Below are 20602 nucleotides of genomic sequence, written 5' to 3' on the forward strand. Positions count from 1 at the left end.
TACTATGGAGAAGTACGTTCCCACCGAAAACTCGATATGCAAAATTTGTTGCCCACATAACCTACCTATTGTTTACACAATACGGTCGGTAATTACGTTACTACTATTGTGTGATAAAAATTACGATTTAGTATGTATAGAAAATTTGAACAAAATTTTTACCTAATGAACAGTTTGGATTCAGGGAGGAATAAAATATATTACATCCTTTCCTGAATATTAAAAAATATGTCAAAACTTATTTGCAAGATAAAAGGTTGGTGGGCTTATTCAAAACCAACTAATTACTATGGTTCCATGGCATGGTTTACTTTAAAACATTTATTTAAAATGCCATATTATCAATTTTCACCAATGGTATTGTAAGTTACAATGCAGACAAGAATTGTAATCAAATTTTAAATAATTTACAGGGTGCATTCAATATTCTTTGTATAACTTTTTTACTTAGTGGAAAATTAAAATAAATATGTACTTCAAAAAACTAATTCCACTTTTTCAAAAAAAAAAAGAAAGACCTTTTTCTGCCATTTATTACGTTGAAGCTTAATGGCGAAGAGACAAAGTGGGTCATTTTTAACTTTCAATGATCTTATATCGGCTATCATTTATATGCTTTTATCGACAGGAAATCCAAGCTCTCTACAGAGAACAAACTTTTATTATTAAAACGTATTTTGTATGGTCGCCGTTATGTCATGATTTGTTAAAACGCACTTTACAGACTTATTGTTAATACTAAATTAGTCATAGCTTGTACGACAATTCTTGACAACAAGTTTTAAGTATTGTTTATATACGACTGAAATTCAAATATACTTTTTTGTTTCTGCTTTTTCATTAAAACTATAATTCCTTCAACAAAATTATAGTTTTCATAAAACTATAAAGAATTTAGTATGTAAAGAACTTAATTTTTTGTATCTCTGTGAAATAGTATTAAAAACAAAAATTGGCAATTTAAGGAGTTAAAATAATATAAAATAAAATAAAAATATTCATAATGACAAGTTCCGGTGACTATGATCAAGACATGCATTTGTTCCTGGTCTATTTACTTGATTAAATTTTAATGAATCATATTTTTAACATATAAATGCTGCTGCAATTATCACTATACGTCGACAAAGTTTCATGCAAATTTGTTTTATGGATGAACACCACAACTCCAACGAGTGCTCTTAGTTATCTAAATAATTCAAATTATTTCAAAATAATTCTAGTTCAAAAATATATCTATAAAGCCAATATTCACATATAGAAATAGAATTGAATAATAGCTGAACATGTAAACAATTTTATAATATTGATGTTAGATTAGCGTATGTTGTGTAAACAATAGGTAGGTTATGAGTTTTCGGTGGGAATGCACTTCTTTTTGGTAGGGAAGTGTAAATAAACTACTTTTAGCAACCTGTCGGTCTGTCGGTCTGTGTGTGCACGCGTGTATCTCAAGTTTGGCTGAACCGATTTTGATGTAATTTTATATGCAAGTTTATTTCGACCATGGCACGGATTGATCAACTTTTGGAATATATAAGGCCTCGGGAAGTACACTCTTTAGCGGACCTGCTTGACGTTTTTCACCATTTTGAAGAAAATATTCAATCGATTTACTTGAAATTTCATATATAAGCTTCACTCGCCCGCCCTCGAAGCCTCCTAACCTCTTGGAAGAAATCAAGCGTCAGCAAATTTACGTTTACTATGGGCCAGATATACACTTTTGCGTATAAAAAGAAAAAATCGGTTGATTAACCGATTTTATTGAAATTTAATATTTCAATTCTTCGTATTTAAATAATTATATATACATTATATGGAAAGATCAGGGGTCGAAAACTGATCTGCGGGCCGATTTTACATTTTTCACCATATAGGAAGGGACTGATGGAATTTCTTGAAATTTGATATTTGAGCGATACTCTACTAAAAGTAAAATTTACATTTTTCTAGGTATGTTAACTATAAGCTCACTAATGTCCTACAAGAAAGAAGTATTTAACAGACATTTGTATAATATTCTGTATTACTTTTACTTAACTAGAAAATACACATTGCCGTCGGTTATGTGGTAACCACATTAGATTTTTTTTATTTTTTTTTTTATTTTACGCATTATAATATGTATTTAATGCTTTTAATAAATGCCATTTTAATGATGTAGAGACAATAGTAATAGCATTTGGGTGATAGAGACAATAATAATGTAGATGGCAATAATGATGTAGAGAAAAATAGCAGTAACACGTTTTTTTAAATAACGCCATCAAAAAATAATCCTACCATAAGAACTTCGTTTTGCTTTATTTTGTTGATTTAAATTTTTGTTTGCGTAAGCCAAATAAAGGGCGTTAATATTTGAGAATTTTTATTGAAATGATACTCAGATGTCTCAGAAATATACTTCAACTCTATTTGCACTGGAAATTATGTATACATTCATATAAATGTGCAATTTCCGATTGAACTAGGCATTAGGTAATATAAAGCAATTATAGAGCAAAATAATAAAGATTTCTATGAATTAAAACAAATTTGCGCCTTTGAGACCATGTTTATTAAGTTATTAGATTTAATTTATTTACCATTTTTGCAAAATGAATAATACATTTAAGAATTAAATGCTAAGGATTTTAGCATTAATTCTTAACAATAATGTTTCATTTGAATAACAATAATGTTTCATTTGATAAAATTTTATGCTGACATATCGCATCCAGAGAAATATTTGTATATTAAAGTAAATTCTTAACTGTAATGTAAAACTTTATACATATATAATAAACTTTTAAATGCAGTCTTTCAAAATGTTAAGAAAACCTTTTCCGGCGTCTTTAAACTTATTTTCAATACATTCATTAAATTTTTCAACACCTTTCCACAGTTCAGTATGCAGATCTGTTAGTGGTACAACACTATAATAGTAAGTGTATTTCAAGTTGTCATCTCCGAAAAATATGACTTGATTTGAGCCAAAAGCACTTGAGAATGCTCTGTGTGTTTCATGATTTTTTTCATCACAGTAGTCATCTAAACGATAAGCCTCATCGCTGATTAAATTTTGACAAGGCTCAAGAGTCTTCAGAATAATATCTACAGTTTGTTCTATCTTAACATCTTTTGCACATTCGGGGTCAAACTCATTTAAGACATCTGAAATAAACCCAGTAGATTTATCAACAATCGTAGAGAATGAATTTTTGGCATAACTTAATAGACCATCGTGTGATTTTGAAAGTTTCTCGTGAACAGATTTTAAATGATCATAAGGTTTGATATTTTCTAAGAAACAATCAAAATAATGTTCATATTTATTAATTCGGTTCATAACTTTGGATTTTCCTTCGTTATACAAACTCTTAGCTCCCTTGTATACGGAACATATTCCATTTTGAATTTTATCAGCATAATCTGTTATATCGCACAGTAAACTTCGCACTTCATTAAACTCGTCTGCCCAATATTTAATTTTACTAATTATGTTATAAATTGTTTGAACATCATCAGTAATTGGTATACCGGAAGACGTAATACCTAATGCATTCTCTGTTAAATCTATGAAATTAGTGAATCGCGAATTTGAAATTTTATCTAAAATACAATCTTGTAAATCTTTTCCAAAATCGAATACAATTTGTCCAAACGTGTCAGACAGAGAATTATGGACAAAGTCAGCAGCTTTACTAATTTCAATTAGTGAAGTTTTGATTTTATTTAGAAGCTTAATAAGGTCATTAACAAAGCGTTTATCTTGAAAAGCGCCTTTAGTTGAAAATCCGCTAATACTCTGGATGAGATTGTCAATGAGATTTAAACTGTTTTGGTAGTAGATAGTGGAATCAGAATTTCCTTTAATTGCTGCTTTCTTTTGAATTATAAAATTCAAGACATTATCTCGCAAACTACTAAGTGAATTGGCTATTTGTTGCTTTTCGTTTGAACTACCCTTAAAATTTATAAACTGTTGTTCCGTGATGGCCTGCAATAAAGTGATTTCATCAGACTGTTTATGATAAAAGAGGTTGAATGCTCCATTGTGATATGTTGTCAATTTATCTATGTATTCATCAAGCTGATCCAAAGCTTTCGAAGCAATTTCCAGTAAAGATGGTTCTTCACATATTTTTTCATTTGCAAACTCTGTAATAGTTTTTATAATTGACTTGCTACTGCATACATTTATGATACTAGCAGATTTAAATTTTTTTATGACATCTTTAACCACATCCGTCGCTAAAAAGTTTTATAAGTATAAGAATATGCACAAATTTTGAAATAAATTTGAATAATTTAACTTACTCTTAGTTGTGTTGAAAATATCAAATGATACTTCCAATTCACATATAAATTCAGCTAAATCATTAATTGGTTCTTCAAAACTTGCAAAAAACTTCGTTTGAGCATCGCTTAATGCAGTTTTTAATTTCAAACCGATGTAGGCAGGTATTGCTTGTACATCTTTTTGTGAAAGTTTAGCATCTTGATTGTATTTTTTTGCGGCATCATTTAAGCTTACTTCAGACTTTACCAGAGCCTAACGCAAAAAAAAAATTGTACAAAAGATATGGGAAAGAAAAAAATATTAAAATAAGAATTTGAAATAAATATTCTAATCAATGTTGAGAGTCAAATGTATATATCTACTGGAGAACATATTAAAAAGTGTTACAATATGTATATACTTTAAAAATTGAAGAAAATAAGTTTTTCATTTATTGACATATTCAAAAAAGTTTCAGAACTCTAGATAATCTGGGATTAAGCTTAAAATCGACTATAAGTTACTGGACACACCAAGAGGTATTTCAATTTTAAGACGAAAACAATAAAAGTTTTAAATCAAAAATTTTAAATAGTATTTTAGAATAACGTCAATATTTCTTTTACATAAAGATCAAGTAAAAATAAGGATAAATTATTATTTTGAAAAAAATCTAAAATTAAGGTACCTTTAAAACTTGGACTACAGATAAAAATACATATAGATAAAAATATTCCTTTTTGTTTTAAATTAATTATCCACAACAATTTTTTTCCTAGAAAAATTCGAACCTTAATTTTTAATTCTGTCACTTATAGAATTATTGTAATTAAATAGAAAACTATTCTTTTGTTCTGTATTTTTGCTCTTTGATTTTTCCTTATTTGGAGTTTTGAATATTATAAAGATTATAAAAATTATAATATTTATAATAGTTTTAATATGTTGGCAACTAAATGTATCTATTAGGAACACACATTCTAATTTTTTCATTTATTCTGAAAGTTTTTGAACACAGAAAGTACCTGATTTAAGAAAAACATTAGGAATAATAATAATATAAACTTCATTATAAAACTGGTTAACACTATTTTAAACCCAATACTATATTGCTATAGAAAATAATTTTGGCAACTGGGCTTTAATTTTTAGAAAGTCTTCTTATATACTTATATCATTTTGAAAATAAATAATTGATTATTGACTTAGAAGCTATTTATATTGCAAAAAAAAAGTTAGCTAAATCGTTGATATAATTACTTTCCCAATTGTTCAAATATTTCAAAAATTAGATTTAAAATAAGTGCAAATACTTTTTAAAGCACAAGTAGTATTTAAACATATGTTATGGATTTATTGTTTTGTGTTGTGTATTACATTTCTGTAGTGTTTAAAAATTTAAAAACATATTAAAAGCTCTTTACGTTTCTACGCGCGAATTCTACATATTTTATAGTCGACAAATATATGTCGAATATTTACGCCAGATTTTGTACTTTTTCGCATCTTTAGTATTTTTGAAATTATATGAAAACTGCTCACCTCAAATGCACTTTACTAAATGGTGACAATTTTTTCATAAGAATCATATTTTTACGTTATTCACGCTGTAGTATTAACTATGACATTATACCTTATTTGCGCATTTCGCATATTTTGTCTAACATAATACCCTTATAACAATTTTTTTTTTGATATAAATACTACTTTGCAAAATACCAATAAAAATTAGAATAATAAAATAAAGAAATTTCGAGCAAAATAGCTCAAGCAATTTTCAGCACTTTTTTTAAGCTGTTTATAGAGAATCAATAGTTCAAACAAAAATAAATTTCGACAGTCAAAAGAGCTTTTGCGCTTTAATTCAAAAATCAACGAAAAAAATTGGCATATGTAGAAATCAAATATTGAAAAATTTTTAAAAGTTTTTTAAAAAGTTTTTCCATTTGTTTAAACTTTATAGTTGAGACATTCAGAATTTATTCCAATTATTGACAAAAGCGAATTCTGTTCAAATCAGCAAACAAAGAAAAAAATCTGATGTGGTCAGCACATAACCGACCGCAATGTGTATTGTCTAGTTAAGTGAAAATGGTTCAGAATATAATAAAAATGTCTGTTAAATACTTCTTTCCAATTTTTAGGACATTAATAAGCTTATAGTTAACATACTTAGAAAAATGTAAATATGGCTCTTAGTAGAATTTAGCTTTGTGCTACCCGAATAATAACGATTTATTGTAGTAAGTGCCAGAACCCTATTTAAATTGGACATGATCGGGTTACTGGTTTGGGTAGCTGCCATACGACTTCAAAATTTATTGGGCTATATCTCAGAAACTATAAAAGTTGTGGTATTGAAATTTCACACAAGCGAATATATTAGTAGGGCCAATGTGTCTGATAAAAGTCGTTGAAATTACTTGGCTGCTTCTGGTACCTGCCATACAACTTCAAATGCTATTTGGCTTTATCTCAGAAACTATAAAAGTTATGATATTGAAAGTTCATACAAGTAAATATTTTAGTAGGGCCAATATGTTTGGTAAAAGTTTTTGAAATTGCTTGGCTCTTCCTGGTAGCACCTATAAAACTTCAATAGTAGTTTGGCCATATCTTAGAAAATATTGAAGATACAGTACTGATATTTTGCATAAGTTAATATGGTAATTCGGCAACTTGAAGTCATAGTCTGTCCTATATTCAGCTATGGTATCTTTATTCGCACATAGAATAACAAATTCGTGCGGGTGTCATAGAGTTGACAAGGTCAACTCTATTTTTTCTCGTCTATTTTAAAATTAATAGAATAGATAGTAAGATTCTATTACTACTTAGATTTAGCACTAAATTTCTATATTACGATTAGTAGGATAGATCGTGTAAGGAAGAAAGTTATCGAAATTCCATATTCTACTGTTATTTCTGTTATTATTTCTACTATTTTTCTACGGCTGATCAGCGATTGGTTTAACTTTAGATCTTCAATTTCACGTGATTCAAAAATTATTAATGTGTTCGTTTTTTAAATTATGTTTTTTCTTTTCTTCCTACTGATGGGGATACTTTTTGACGCGAATAGGATCCGCTATAAAAATTCTTATTATTTTATAAAAAATGTTTATTTTCTTTTCTTTTTCAAAAACTTTTTGAATTTATTAATTTTTTATAGTTGCAACAAAAATTTTCTCTTTATGAGTATTATTTTATCTGAATTTTTATCAAAATGTTCTAAAATACAGGTCTCCTTTTCTCCTCTTACTTGAGGGTACTTATTGACGTTAACTCTGTATTATTTTATAATATTTTTATATTTCAAAATTTTAATTTTATTTAACTTATAATTTTTTTTTTCAGGTAAGTAGCTGTTAATAAAGGTGAAATAATTGACTTACATGACAAAAACCAGTTAGAACGCCATTGGGTTTCATCTACAGTATTTTACCACAACGAGTGGGCCGCTGTTAGCTACACTTTGTAGAGAGCTTTTGACACCGTTTACTCAGACTCAAGTGAACTTTAAGCTGAGAAGTCTTTTGCAGTGTTTTTAGCTTTCCGTGCAGTAACTTCGTTTTGTCTTGTAGACTACTTCGGGGCACCTTTTCTCACTCTATTGTTGCAGTAATTTCGGCCTTTGCCTGCTTGCTGCACGTTGTGCAAGAAGGAGTTTCCTTAGTACTCTGATGAAAACGCTAGTAAAAACAAATTTATTTATTTCCCTTTATGTAGTTCCAAATTTTGAAGGACTGTTAACTTTTCCACAAGTAACTTTATGTAGTTTTATTTTAATTCCAAAAAAAATTTTTAATGTCTTTAAAATGGTTGCATTTTATTTCAAAAACTTTTTTTAAAAAATTTATGTTGGGTTTTTTTTTCTTAAATTTTAAAGTAACTTCAATTTAATTTTTTTCCTCAATTCTATTTTTTTTAAATTTTCACTCAGTTTCTAATTTTCATTTAATATTTTAAACTTTTAATTTAGTTTCCAATTTTCACAGGTGTCCCTGGACTCGGACGCCAATTAATGTTCTATGGCGTCAATCTGGGTTCTGTCCTTTACCTTAATTACTTTATATTGCAAGAAAGATTATTTTACTTTACTTTAATAAAAGACGATATTTCAATTTCTTTTAACAAAAAAATTTTTTATTACTTTTCATTTGTCAGTGCAAAATACTAATGAATAATTTTATAAAATTTTAATTTTAATTACCGATCGCTCTACTTGGATTATAAGCATAATTGTTATAGGCGCAATTTTTATGTGAACCAATTTTTAAGGTAGTTAATACTGAAAAATGCTGTGTTGATGATTTCGCAATTTTTAAATGATTTTTTTTTGGTGAAAGATGATAGGTTAACGTCTGAAATAATGGGCAACGTTAACTTGTATATAATATAATAGACGTAGGAAAATTTTTTGACAGTCCAACTCATTTTTAAAAATTTGAAATTTCAGAATTTAAAATATATTAAAAAGTTAATTTATTTAAAATTCCAAATTGTAAACTATACATATATAACCGTAGCAAGATGATACAAATTGTTTGCTCTAAAGCTAAATATCAACTATCCATTAACAGGATTTTGTTGAGCAGCCAATATTGCATAGAGTAAAAAGAAAGAAAGGTTTTCTTATTGTTTTTTAGATACCTGCTAGTTTTCACATCCAACCGAATCAATAAGAGAAACTTCTTTTATATTTAAAATTTTTCTCAAACTTTCAAAAAATATTAAGCAAATGTTATGAAAATATAAAAACTCTAGTGATTTTAAACTCGGTAACAAAATTTATTTTCTGTCGAGTTATATCTAAACAAATAAAAGTGTTTTAGTCGGTATCAACCGATTGAATTATACCTTGCACCTTTCATCGTGGTGTAGGATTTACTCGAACCTGTGAAATCATTTTATAGAAACTTCTCGGATACGTCTGACCCATAATTGGATGTACGACTGCAAAGTTTCATTAATCTCACTATATTATTTTTCCAAATATTTAAAATTAGCTTTTGGACTTCTATGGCACCTATCCGAATCAGACAAGCAATTCAACCAAAACCTCAAGACTAACTAAGATTTGACCTATAATTGGACACACGATTGCCAAGTTTCATGAATCTGAATTTATTATTTTTCCAAATATTTAAAATTTGCTTTTGGAGTTGTATGGTAGCCATCCGAACCACTGCCGTTATCTCATTGAAATTTTTAAAGCATATATAGAATGTAATTGGATACACCTTTACAAAATTTGATATTAATACAAAATTTGATATTTATTAGTTTTCGAAATATTTAAAATAAACTCTTTGAGTTGTATGGCAGCTACTCGACACTGTTGTCCTAATTAGTCTAATTATAATAGGGTTTTCCCTTGGCACAAAGAAACAACTTGTGAAAGTTTGGTGTCGATTGCATTATTCGCTTTTGAGTTATCGTGCGATGGGACAGACGGGCGGACATGTCTAAATCAACGCAGAATTTTACGCTGAACAAGAATATATATATATGTGCATACCGTAGATGACTCCTTCAAGTAGTTACAAACTCCATACAAAAGTTCACTTCACGAAGTGCTGGGTATAAAAAGTTGCTTGATATTTCTTATAGCAATAAGTTTGTATACACAAAAGTTCATATGATTTTGTGAGACTCAAGTTTAAAAATATTAAGAAACGCTTTTTTCTTCGAATACGCATCTCTTATTTATATATTATAGCAATAAGTTTAAGTTATATATACTGCCCTAAATTGAGTCCAGAAGTACTGTTATTATTACTAAGTTGAGTTACTTCTTCTAATATGTATAAATTTTTTATACATATTTGAATGAAATACTTGTACATCTACAACATATCGTAGGAAGGAAAAACTCAACAAATACTACTACATAAAAACTTATGTGGTCCATTGCTCCACTTTTCCTTTATTTAACACTTACCCTAAAGCTAGTCTACGTTATAAAAATCCTTACTTCATTGTGAAGAATATGTAATAGCCTTTTATTAAATTATTTTAAATTCATTCTATTAACAATAAAAAAAATTTGGGAATAGAAGACGATGACCTTATTAAAAGCAATTTCGATTATTAAGCGCAGTCTTTCAAAATTTTCAAAAAACTATTTCCAGCAGTTTTAAATTTGTCTTGAATGCATTCGTTGAACTTTTCCACACCTTTCCATAAATCAGAGTGCAAATCAGTTAATGGTATAACGTCATGATAGTAAACATAAGTCAGGTTATCATCTTCAAAGAACCTCACTTTACTCGAACCAAAAAACCCAAAAAAGCCCCTATACGTGTCATGATTTTTTTCATCGCAATAGTTAGGCAAACTATAAGCTTTGTCACTGATATGTATGTGACATGGTTCAATTTCTTTTAAAAGCACATTAACCGGTGTTTGTACATTGATGTCTTTTGCGCATTCTGGATTAAATTCCTTTAACACATCTGTCAAAAAACCAGTTGAATGATCTACAATACTAGAAAATGATTCTTTGGCATAACTCAAGAGTCCATCGTGTGAATTTGAAAATTTATCATACGCTGGCTTTAGATGATCATAAGGTTTGAGATTTTCTAAGAAACAATTAAAATAATGTTCATATTTATTAATTCGGTTCATGACTTTGGATTTTCCTTCGTTATACAAACTCTTAGCTCCTTTATATACGGAACATATTCCATTTTGAATTTTATCAGCATAATCTGTTATATCGCACAGTAAACTTCGCACTTCATTAAACTCGTCTGCCCAATATTTAATTTTACTAATTATGTTATAAATTGTTTGAACATCATCAGTAATTGGTATACCGGAAGACGTAATACCTAATGCATTCTCTGTTAAATCTATGAAATTAGTGAATCGCGAATTTGAAATTTTATCTAAAATACAATCTTGTAAATCTTTTCCAAAATCGAATACAATTTGTCCAAACGTGTCAGACAGAGAATTATGGACAAAATCAGCAGCTTTACTAATTTCAATTAGTGAAGTTTTGACTTTACTTAAAAGCTTAATAAGGTCATTAACAAAGCGTTTATCTTGAAAAGCGCCTTTAGTTGAAAATCCGCTAATACTCTGGATGAGGTTGTCAATGAGACTTAAACTGTTTTGGTAATAGTTAGTAGAATCAGAATTTCCTTTAATTGCTGCTTTCTTTTGAATTATAAAATTCAAGACATTATCTCGCAAACTACTAAGTGAATTGGCTATTTGTTGCTTTTCGTTTGAACTACCCTTAAAATTTGTAAACTGTTGTTCCGTGATGGCCTGCAATAAAGTGATTTCATCAGACTGTTTATGATAAAAGAGGTTGAATGCTCCATTGTGATATGTTGTTAATTTATCTATGTATTCATCAAGCTGATCCAAAGCTTTCGAAGCAATTTCCAGTAAAGATGGTTCTTCACATATTTTTTCATTTGCAAACTCTGTAATAGTTTTTATAATTGACTTGCTACTGCATACATTTATGATACTAGCAGATTTAAATTTTTTTATGACATCTTTAACCACATCCGTCGCTAAAAAGTTTTATAAGTATAAGAATATGCACAAATTTTGAAATAAATTTGAATAATTTAACTTACTCTTAGTTGTGTTGAAAATATCAAATGATACTTCCAATTCACATATAAATTCAGCTAAATCATTAATTGGTTCTTCAAAACTTGCAAAAAACTTCGTTTGAGCATCGCTTAATGCAGTTTTTAATTTCAAACCGATGTAGGCAGGTATTGCTTGTACATCTTTTTGTGAAAGTTTAGCGTCAGGGTTGTAAATTTTTGCTCCATCTATCAAATTTACTTCAGATTTTACAATTAAGGTCTGCAGAGAAACGAAGAAAAGTAATTTAAAAGTTACAATTTAGTCTGATATTTTTCAAATATTATATTATAGATGACACATTTTTATAGTAATAAAAACCGCTTGTGGACGAGTTAAGGGATAATATTTTTTGCAAATTAATGACTCACAAATTTAGTTCTCCAGTAAATGCATCTTTAAAAAAAATTGTTGTAGTAGAGGCTTCATATATGTATTTTTAATTCTAAAGGGTGCTTAGCCCTTTTTCAGTCGTTAATTGCTATTTAATAAATTTTAGAACTATTTTATAAATTAAAACATCGAATTAACTTGAAAAGTTGAAGTAACATGATGACAGTTGACAAATAGTAGATATTTAATGTTAAAATATCAATAATTGTTTCATTGAATATGTTTCTTTCAGATATTTTGACAATATAAATTAAAAAAAATATGATATGATCAGCACATAACCGACAACAGTGTGTATTGCCTAGTTAAGTCAAAATGTTACGGAAGATTATAAAAATCACTTTTAAGCACTTCTTTCCAGTTTTTCGGGCGCTTCTAAGCTTTTAGTTAACACACCTAGAAAACTGTAAATTTGGCCTTAGTAGAGTTTTGTTTTGCGCCATCCGAATTTCCTGAAAAGTTCGCCAATTAGTTTCGGTAACAACTAGAACTCAAATGTAATATTTCAAGAAAATCCAACAATCTTTTCCGTATATATCGTAAGAAATGTAAAATAGGCCCGCAATTTGGTTTCCGAACTCCGATCTTTCCAAGAAATTTATATGTTCATTATTTTAACACTCCAAATTTAAATATTAAATTTTAAGAAAATTGGAAAGTAGATTATTTCTTTTTATATGAGCAAAAATCTAAAATTGGCCTACAAAAAAGTCTAGTTCCCATGACCTGATCCGTGACGTAGTTAAAACAAACTCACATATAAAATTTTATGAAAATCCGTTAAGCCGAACTTGAGATACAGACTGACAGAGCGAGACCTCGCTAAAAATTGTTAATTTACGCTTCTCTACTATGGAGAAAATTCGTTGCCACCACATAACCTCACTTATTGTATGCAATGCTATTGGCAAAAACAATTAGTCACAATAATCTGAGATAATCTGAATATTTTCTGAGTTGTTATTACATAATTTAAAATTAAAGTTTGTTTCTAATTTTATATATAAATATGTATTTTTAAACCGAATTTCAGTTTGCTTGTGCTCATATTATGAAGCAATTAGTCATACAGTACATGCAAAAGCACGTCTGCAGAAAGACCGTACAATACGTTTTTAAATTTTTGAATTAATTAGTTTGTTAATAGAATTCCTTATATATAAAAAAAATACCAAAAAATATCGTAAAGATATTCGGCCACTACTGTGTTTTCTCAATAACACAAGATCTAATGAATTTGTTTACATTATTTAAATTATTAGTGTTAATGTTACCCAAGGTTATGGAAATGTCCTCTAAACTTCTAATTTAAATTTTGAGGCTCTCAGCAGTTACAGTTGGAAAACCGTAAATTTAAATTCTAGAAAAAAGTTCCATTCTGAGATCCGATTTTCTGGAAAGCTTTTCAGTTAGTTTCGTTGGAAAACAAAATTGCAATTATAACTCTGATATACCAAAAAATTGGGGCGTTAATTTTTTAACTATCATTATTAAAGTATTAAATTTCAAGGATCTCGGTTGATTATATATCAATATATGTATAGGGAAATGTAAAATTGGGAGCAGCAAAAGTTTAGCTATTGGTACCTGAACTTCTTGAAAAGCAAGACGGTCAGTCTAAAAAAAATTTCTTTAATTTGTTTTTGAAAATGATCAAAAATCTGTCATGTGCCAAAGTAAAATCTGAATTCGGATATGAACTTCCATTAAAATATTTTCGTTTCATTAAAAAGTCGGCATGTAAAATAGAGTTTTTAACGAAAAGCGATTATTATATGCAATCATGCAATTGCCTTGGATATGAAAATAAACACTATATTGCATGGTTTTTTTTAAGATGATGTTTTTTTGCGTCTTATAAAAAAATATTTAGAATTACATGTAGGGCGATAAGTTTTTTTATTATTTTTATTAAAGTCTACATACCTGCCCAAAGCAAAATATTGCAAATATTAAATATGTTAACTTCATTTTAATCATTTATTTGATTAGTAATATATTGTAGTGAGTAGAGTTTAAAACTGAACTTTAACTTGTACGAAAAGTTTTTATATAGAATAACTTAAAAGTAAATATTGGTAAACATAAATATTTTACCAATTGTGCAAATACTTCGAAAATTTGATTTCATCAATAATGTATTAGATATTTCATAATTCTGGGGAAATTTTTAATAAGTATTGTAATTTTTTGGAAAGAAGTTATTGCTGTTATTTTATAATATTGTATTTACGAAATGCATTAATTGTCTTGAATGTAAAGTTTATATTTATCAAAATTTCGAAAGAGCATCAAACTAATAAATTATTTTGAAAAGTTTTTTAATTTTGAACACTAAATGAAAATTGAAAATTTGTGTTCAAAATTATTTAGGTTTTTTTATTTTAGTAAACTCATTTATTTTCATTTCATATAAAAGTTTATTATTTCAATTATAAAAATTCAGTGAACTTAAAATTAAGCAAAAATCGTAGGTACGTAGATATGATTAAAAATGTAAAATTGGCCCCCAGCTTGGTTTCCTAGCCTTGATTCTTCCAAAAAATTTATATCTTCATTGTTTTAATACTCAAAATTTCAATATTAAATTTCAAGGGAAGGGGTTGATTATTCCTCTTTATATGTGCAAAAATCTAAAATTGGCCAGCAAAAAAGTCTAGCTACCGAAAGTTGATCAATCTGTGACATAGTCAAAACAAACTCACATATAAGATTTATATAAATCTGTTCGACCGAACTTGAGATACAGGTATACACACACAGACAGACAGATTGACAGACCGAAACATCTCTAAAAATAGTTTATTTACGCTTCCCTACTTTGGAGAAGTGCGTTCCCACCGAAAACTTGGTATGTAAAATTTGTTGCCATCAAACAACCTCTCTTATTGTATGCAATGCGGTCGGTAAAAATTTTTACAAAATGGAAATATTTTAGTGATAGTGAACGTTGCAGTGTTAGAATGGTACAGTATTATGTACTCTTGCTCATCGCCTTAATGTATGTTTTGTTTTAATAACAAACTTAGTTGAACCTCTTACTCTTTCAAAATCATTTCTTATTTGTTTTGACAATCAATTCCTTTATGACCTTGGAGTACTCGCACATTTGTTTCGGTGCCGAAACTGATTAAAACAAGTTAAAACGTTTCAGTCACATTGTTGTATAGTTACCTATACCCTACACTTTACATTGTTGTATAGCAGCAACTCGAACCTGCGAAATCATTCTATAGAAACTTCACGGATAAGTCTGACCTATAATTGGACGCAGGACTTCCAAGTTTCATGAATCTGGCTTTTTTATTTTTTCGAACACTTAAAATTAGCTTTTGGAGTTGTATGCGTTAGCTACCCGAACTGTCAAGTAATTCCACAAAAACTTCAGGAATTTATATCTAACCTATAGTTAGACACAAGACTTCCCAGTTTCATGAATGTAACTTTATTATTTTTCCATATATTTAAAATTATCTTTTGGAGTTGTACGGCAGCTACCCAAACAGTGCAGCTATTTATTACAATTTTTAGCGCACTTTAAAATGTAATTAGACACACGTGTACAAAAATTCATATTTATATCTTTATTAGTTTTTAAAAATTTAAAATAAACTCTTTGAATTGTATGACAGCTATCCGAACGCGTTGGCCGAATTGCTCAAATTACAATAGTGTCCGTCCTTGGTATAAAAGAAACAACTTGTGGAAGTTTGGTTTCGATTGCACTATTTGATTTTTAGTTATCGTGCGATCAGACGGACGGACGGACATGTCTAAATCAACGCAGAATTTTGCGCTGCGCAAGAATATATATACGTTACATGTTCAAACTCCATTACAAAGTCAATAAACCCTTTGCGAAGGTGCAGGGTATAATTATATAAAAATTAGAGTTTCGAAAAATAGATAAATCTGAGGACTTATTGCCAATCACATATGTACGTTATACATAGATATACTTAGACGTTATACATAGATAGACGTTTATTTTATATTTAAATGGTTTTGAACTAAAAATGAATCAACGAAAATATAAATTTTTCATAAGAAATGTTCAAATTACTAAAAAGAAGTTTGAAATTGCTAAGAACAGAAGAACTGCTACTCATTTGTGAAAATTATAACTATGTTATAACTAAGATGTCTACAAATTATTTACACTAAAAGTGTTTGTTCATTTGTTTTAATTTAAATTAAGATGTTAAGATTCTATTTAATTTGTTAATTAACTATATTTAAATAATATCAACAAAAAGTTTGTTTAACAGAAATTTCTTTCACTTTAATATTTAATTTTCATGTTCAAGGTTTAATATATTTAAAATAATTAGTAATCAGGCTTTGATTATACGAGTATGAAAAACAGTTCGACTTCTGCTGTAAATCTGTATAAAATTTATTTAAGAATCAAGATTTTGCATGGAATAATGTTGACCTAAAGCTTACAGTAATTTGTTTTAAAGATAACTGTTTAATGTTACACAATTTGATTCTTTAAATGTTCATATTATTTCAATAGGATACCAACAATTTGTTTTCAAAATTTTCCTTTATTCACATTTTTTTCTAAGCGAAAAATTTTATCTCAGCTATAAAAAATGAGTTTTCATCTGTTCAAACAGCGCCAGTAATTTGTTTATTTATTATGTTTTACTAAGTGTATTACTTGATATTGTCAATAATATTTGTTCACACGCTATATCTATTACTTAGTGAATTGATTCTATTTAACTACACATCTTATTTGCAAAAGGCGATTTACATATTTTATTAATATCTTAACTCATTGTTTTAAGAATTTGATAGAAAAAATCTAAATTTAAATTCAAGAATTTTAGTTTTAAAACATTCATTCCTTAACTGATTTCTCATCTACGGTTTCAAGAAATTTGGAAAAGGTGGTATAAATTATTCTATTTATTAACATAATATATGTAAGACGCTTCAAAACTATTTACACTTTTATTATTTTCAATTTTTTCTTTTCAATTTTTACAATTTTTATAATGGCAACAAATTTGCATATCGAGCTTTCGGTACACGCACTTCTACATAGTAAGGAAGTATAAATAAACTATTTTTAGCAACCTGTCGGCCTGTCTGTCTATGTGTTCACGCGATTATCTTAAGTTCGGTTGAACAGATTTTCATTAAATTTTATGTGTGAGTTCATTTTGACTATGGCAAAGATTGATCAACTTTTGGGATATGTTAGAGAACTGAACCGTATTGCATGCCGATTTTACATTTTTGCGAATATAAAGAGAAATTTATTTTTTTATCGAGAGGAAGGGTGAAAAATCTCTAAAGACACTGTCAGAGGAAAAGCAGTAGTGTGGAACTTTAATCCACTAAAAAACACCCTCCTCAAAATAAATTATTAAACTAGCCGGAAACGACTAACCATTCATTTTTCCAGCTTTTTTAATTCCTTACCAGTTTTTTATCTGACATAACAGCGTACTAAGTACTTATTGTTCCAGATAAAAACTATTAAACTAGCTCGAAGAGATCTCGTACGTTTAAGTCTCCTAACAAAGTTTTGATTGTCAACCAATAGAGCCGCCTCGATGTTGACACGATTGGATAAACAAATTTTATGATTGGCCGCTTGCTTTTTAATTTCGTCTGTGACACTTAGGATCGTGATATTCCTGTGTATATCGGCATTACGGACACACCAGGGGACGTTTACAAAGTCCCGTAATACACTATTTTTAAATCTTTGAATAGATTGAATATGCGCAGCGCTGCCCCATAATTGAATACCGTAAGCCCAGACAGGCTTAAATATTTGATTATATATCAAAACTTTGTTGTATATTGATAACGAAGAATGCCTTCCCAAAAGCCATTTAAACTTCCTGTGTTCTTCTACGAGTTGAGCTCTCTTTTTCTTTATGTACTCCCTCCATCTGAGCTTTGCGTTCAATGTCATACCCAAATACTTCGCCGGGTTTGCGAACGGAATTAAGACGCGAACATTTATCCGAATAATTTATCCGAACCGGATACGAATGTCAATTTTCGTATTAGTGAAATTGACGTTTACTTATTTGTGCCCATTTAATTTTATATTCCATGTTCTAGTTCATTTAGAGATCTCATCACTGGCCTCTTGTAATTGTTGTGTAGATTTATTTTGTGAATCTACAGAAAATTTTCTATTAGGTCAGTTATTCGATGAATCTGATCCAAGGTTGAGTAATTTCTTCGAAAAACAAAATGATGATTCGGGACTAACTTTTTACTTTCAATTGTTGGCTCAAGCCTTCTCAATAAAAGTTTTGAAATTATCGGCAACAATGAGATTGGTCTATAAGAAGGCGCCTCGTTTATAGGTTTGCCAGGTTTATGCAGCATAATTATCACTGCAGCTTTCCAAAGATCAGGCACGTAATTAAAACTTATACACGCATTTATTAGGCGCGTAATCATCGTTACACCCCTTTTGGGCAACTTTTTCAAAATATCGCCCGTTTTAGGTCAAAGCTTGGAGCTTTTTCAGATTTAAGAGTCCTGATTTCCTCTATAACATCTCTTTTCCTGACAGTTGGAATAGTCACCCTATTCCCAACAAAAGCAGATTCCTCATTTTCGTGCAAGCCTTGGCTGTCATGCGGACAGAATATATTAGCCAAATGACCCGCAAACGTATTTGACTCGTCTTTGTCAGTTTTTGCCCACGTTCCATCTTTTTGTTTAATAGGAGCAAGATGTTTGATAGGTTGCTTCATTTCCTTTGTTGCCCTCCACAGTGAGTAATTGGTTTTCTCACACGCCGTCAAATTTTGAACATAATTGGCAACCGAATTCTCCTTGTATTTTCTAATACAACGCCTTAGTTGCTGCGATTCATGGTTATCTCCAGCCTTATCAGTAGGATCATGCGTTTGCCTTACTTTTGCTAGTATATGTGGAGGATAGTTAATGTCAACCCTTCTAATAGCTTTAATTTTCGAACTACTCCATACCGCATTTTGAATAATTTTAGTAAAATTTTTGGCCCCCTCGTCTATCTGCTGGGATGTTTTTACTCTTTTCCCTAGATCAATTTGTCGTTCAACCTTCATCTCTAGCTCAATTTGTTAGCAGAGGTTTCGCTCTTCTCATTACAATATTTTCCTTAAGTTCAAGAATAACCACCGAATGATCGGAGTTAAGATCATAGTTATCATAAACCTCAATGAAGCTTTTCGCAATCCGCTTTGTTATAAAGAAATATATTAAATTTGGACACTTATTAACATCAGTCGGCCAAGAGTTGCCTTCAGTTCTCTTCCTCTAGTTGAAGTATGCTTCGAACTCCAATCAGTGTGATTGGCGTTAAAGTCACCCCGCAATATAAATCTGTCGCCTAGGTCACCCAGAATGCTGTGAGAGTTTCCTGTCGTTTCCTGTCCTGTCATCTCCTCGTCATTTGAGAACGTTAACATAAACAGCGCTAGAAAAACCATAATGCTTTTCCCATTATCTTTTATTTTTTTAAAAGAAGTAAGGATTTCTTACCATGGTTTTTATTGGTCTGGCATGTTTATTTTCATAGATATGCCATTATAGTCCAGATCCATTCATGGTCCTGGCAAGGTTCCTGTTGCTGTTTCGGAATTTACAATGAGCCTAAATTGATTGTTGTTCATCATTTTAACCTTGTAATTGATGTCCTTATTTCTTAATGCGGCCTAAAGTTTTTCGTGACATTGCCTAGATTTTTAGAATAAGGAACAGCTGCCTTCTCAGCGTTAACCGTCGCCTCTACCACTTCCGGAGATGATTCCGCTTTTCTTTTTTTACTGGATCTCTTTTGTTATTTAGTATCCAATCTGTTTCTCTGGCGAGTTCTTCCTCATCTGTTTAGTAGGCGTCTAAGACTGACCTCACCTGCTTTGCTTGTGGTGTAACGTCTTTTTCTTTATGACTGCTATCATTAGACTTATTGCTTTTAATTTGCATATGTTTCTCTTTCTTTAGCTTCTCATTCTCAGTCCTCAGTTGAAGAACCTCGCTTTTCAAAGCAACACATAAACAGAAATAATCAACCAATTTCCTTCAAATTTAATATTTAAATTCAAGATATTAAAACAATGAAAATATAAATTTTTTGGAAGGATCAAATCTCGGAAACCTAACTGGGGACCGATTTTATATTTTGAACCATATATACGGAACACAAAAATGGAATTTTTTGAAATTTGATATTTGAGTCCTTACCGAAACTAACTGGTGAAGTTTTTTAGGGAATTGGGGTCCCACAGTTGCACTAAGAGCGAATTTCACGTTTTTGTAGATTGCAAAGAAGTGTTTAAAATGCGTTTTCATAATCTT

At 29.5% G+C, this 20602-nt stretch overlaps 2 protein-coding genes and 1 long non-coding RNA gene across 5 annotated transcripts in view; 1 reads left to right on the forward strand and 2 right to left on the reverse strand.

Annotated features, from left to right (window-relative positions):
* The window catches only part of LOC129614994 (uncharacterized), a 131520-nt gene that overhangs the window by 55429 nt on the left and 55489 nt on the right, over positions 1–20602 (forward strand). The gene's annotated exons all lie outside the window — the stretch shown is intronic.
* On the reverse strand, positions 2569–5392 carry LOC129614993 (uncharacterized). Its single transcript, XM_055530015.1, has 3 exons — positions 5290–5392; positions 4303–4537; positions 2569–4236 (listed from the first exon to the last, which is right to left on the reverse strand). Exons 1-3 carry the CDS (start codon positions 5332–5334, stop codon positions 2792–2794), a joined length of 1725 nt encoding a protein of 574 aa, XP_055385990.1. The 5' UTR covers positions 5335–5392; the 3' UTR covers positions 2569–2791.
* On the reverse strand, positions 9831–14291 carry LOC129614992 (uncharacterized). Its single transcript, XM_055530014.1, has 3 exons — positions 14204–14291; positions 11869–12106; positions 9831–11802 (listed from the first exon to the last, which is right to left on the reverse strand). Exons 1-3 carry the CDS (start codon positions 14255–14257, stop codon positions 10358–10360), a joined length of 1737 nt encoding a protein of 578 aa, XP_055385989.1. The 5' UTR covers positions 14258–14291; the 3' UTR covers positions 9831–10357.

Source organism: Condylostylus longicornis, unplaced genomic scaffold, assembly GCF_029603195.1.
Source record: "Condylostylus longicornis isolate FDR11 unplaced genomic scaffold, ASM2960319v2 ptg000135l, whole genome shotgun sequence".
Classification (NCBI taxonomy): Eukaryota; Metazoa; Arthropoda; class Insecta; order Diptera; family Dolichopodidae; genus Condylostylus; species Condylostylus longicornis.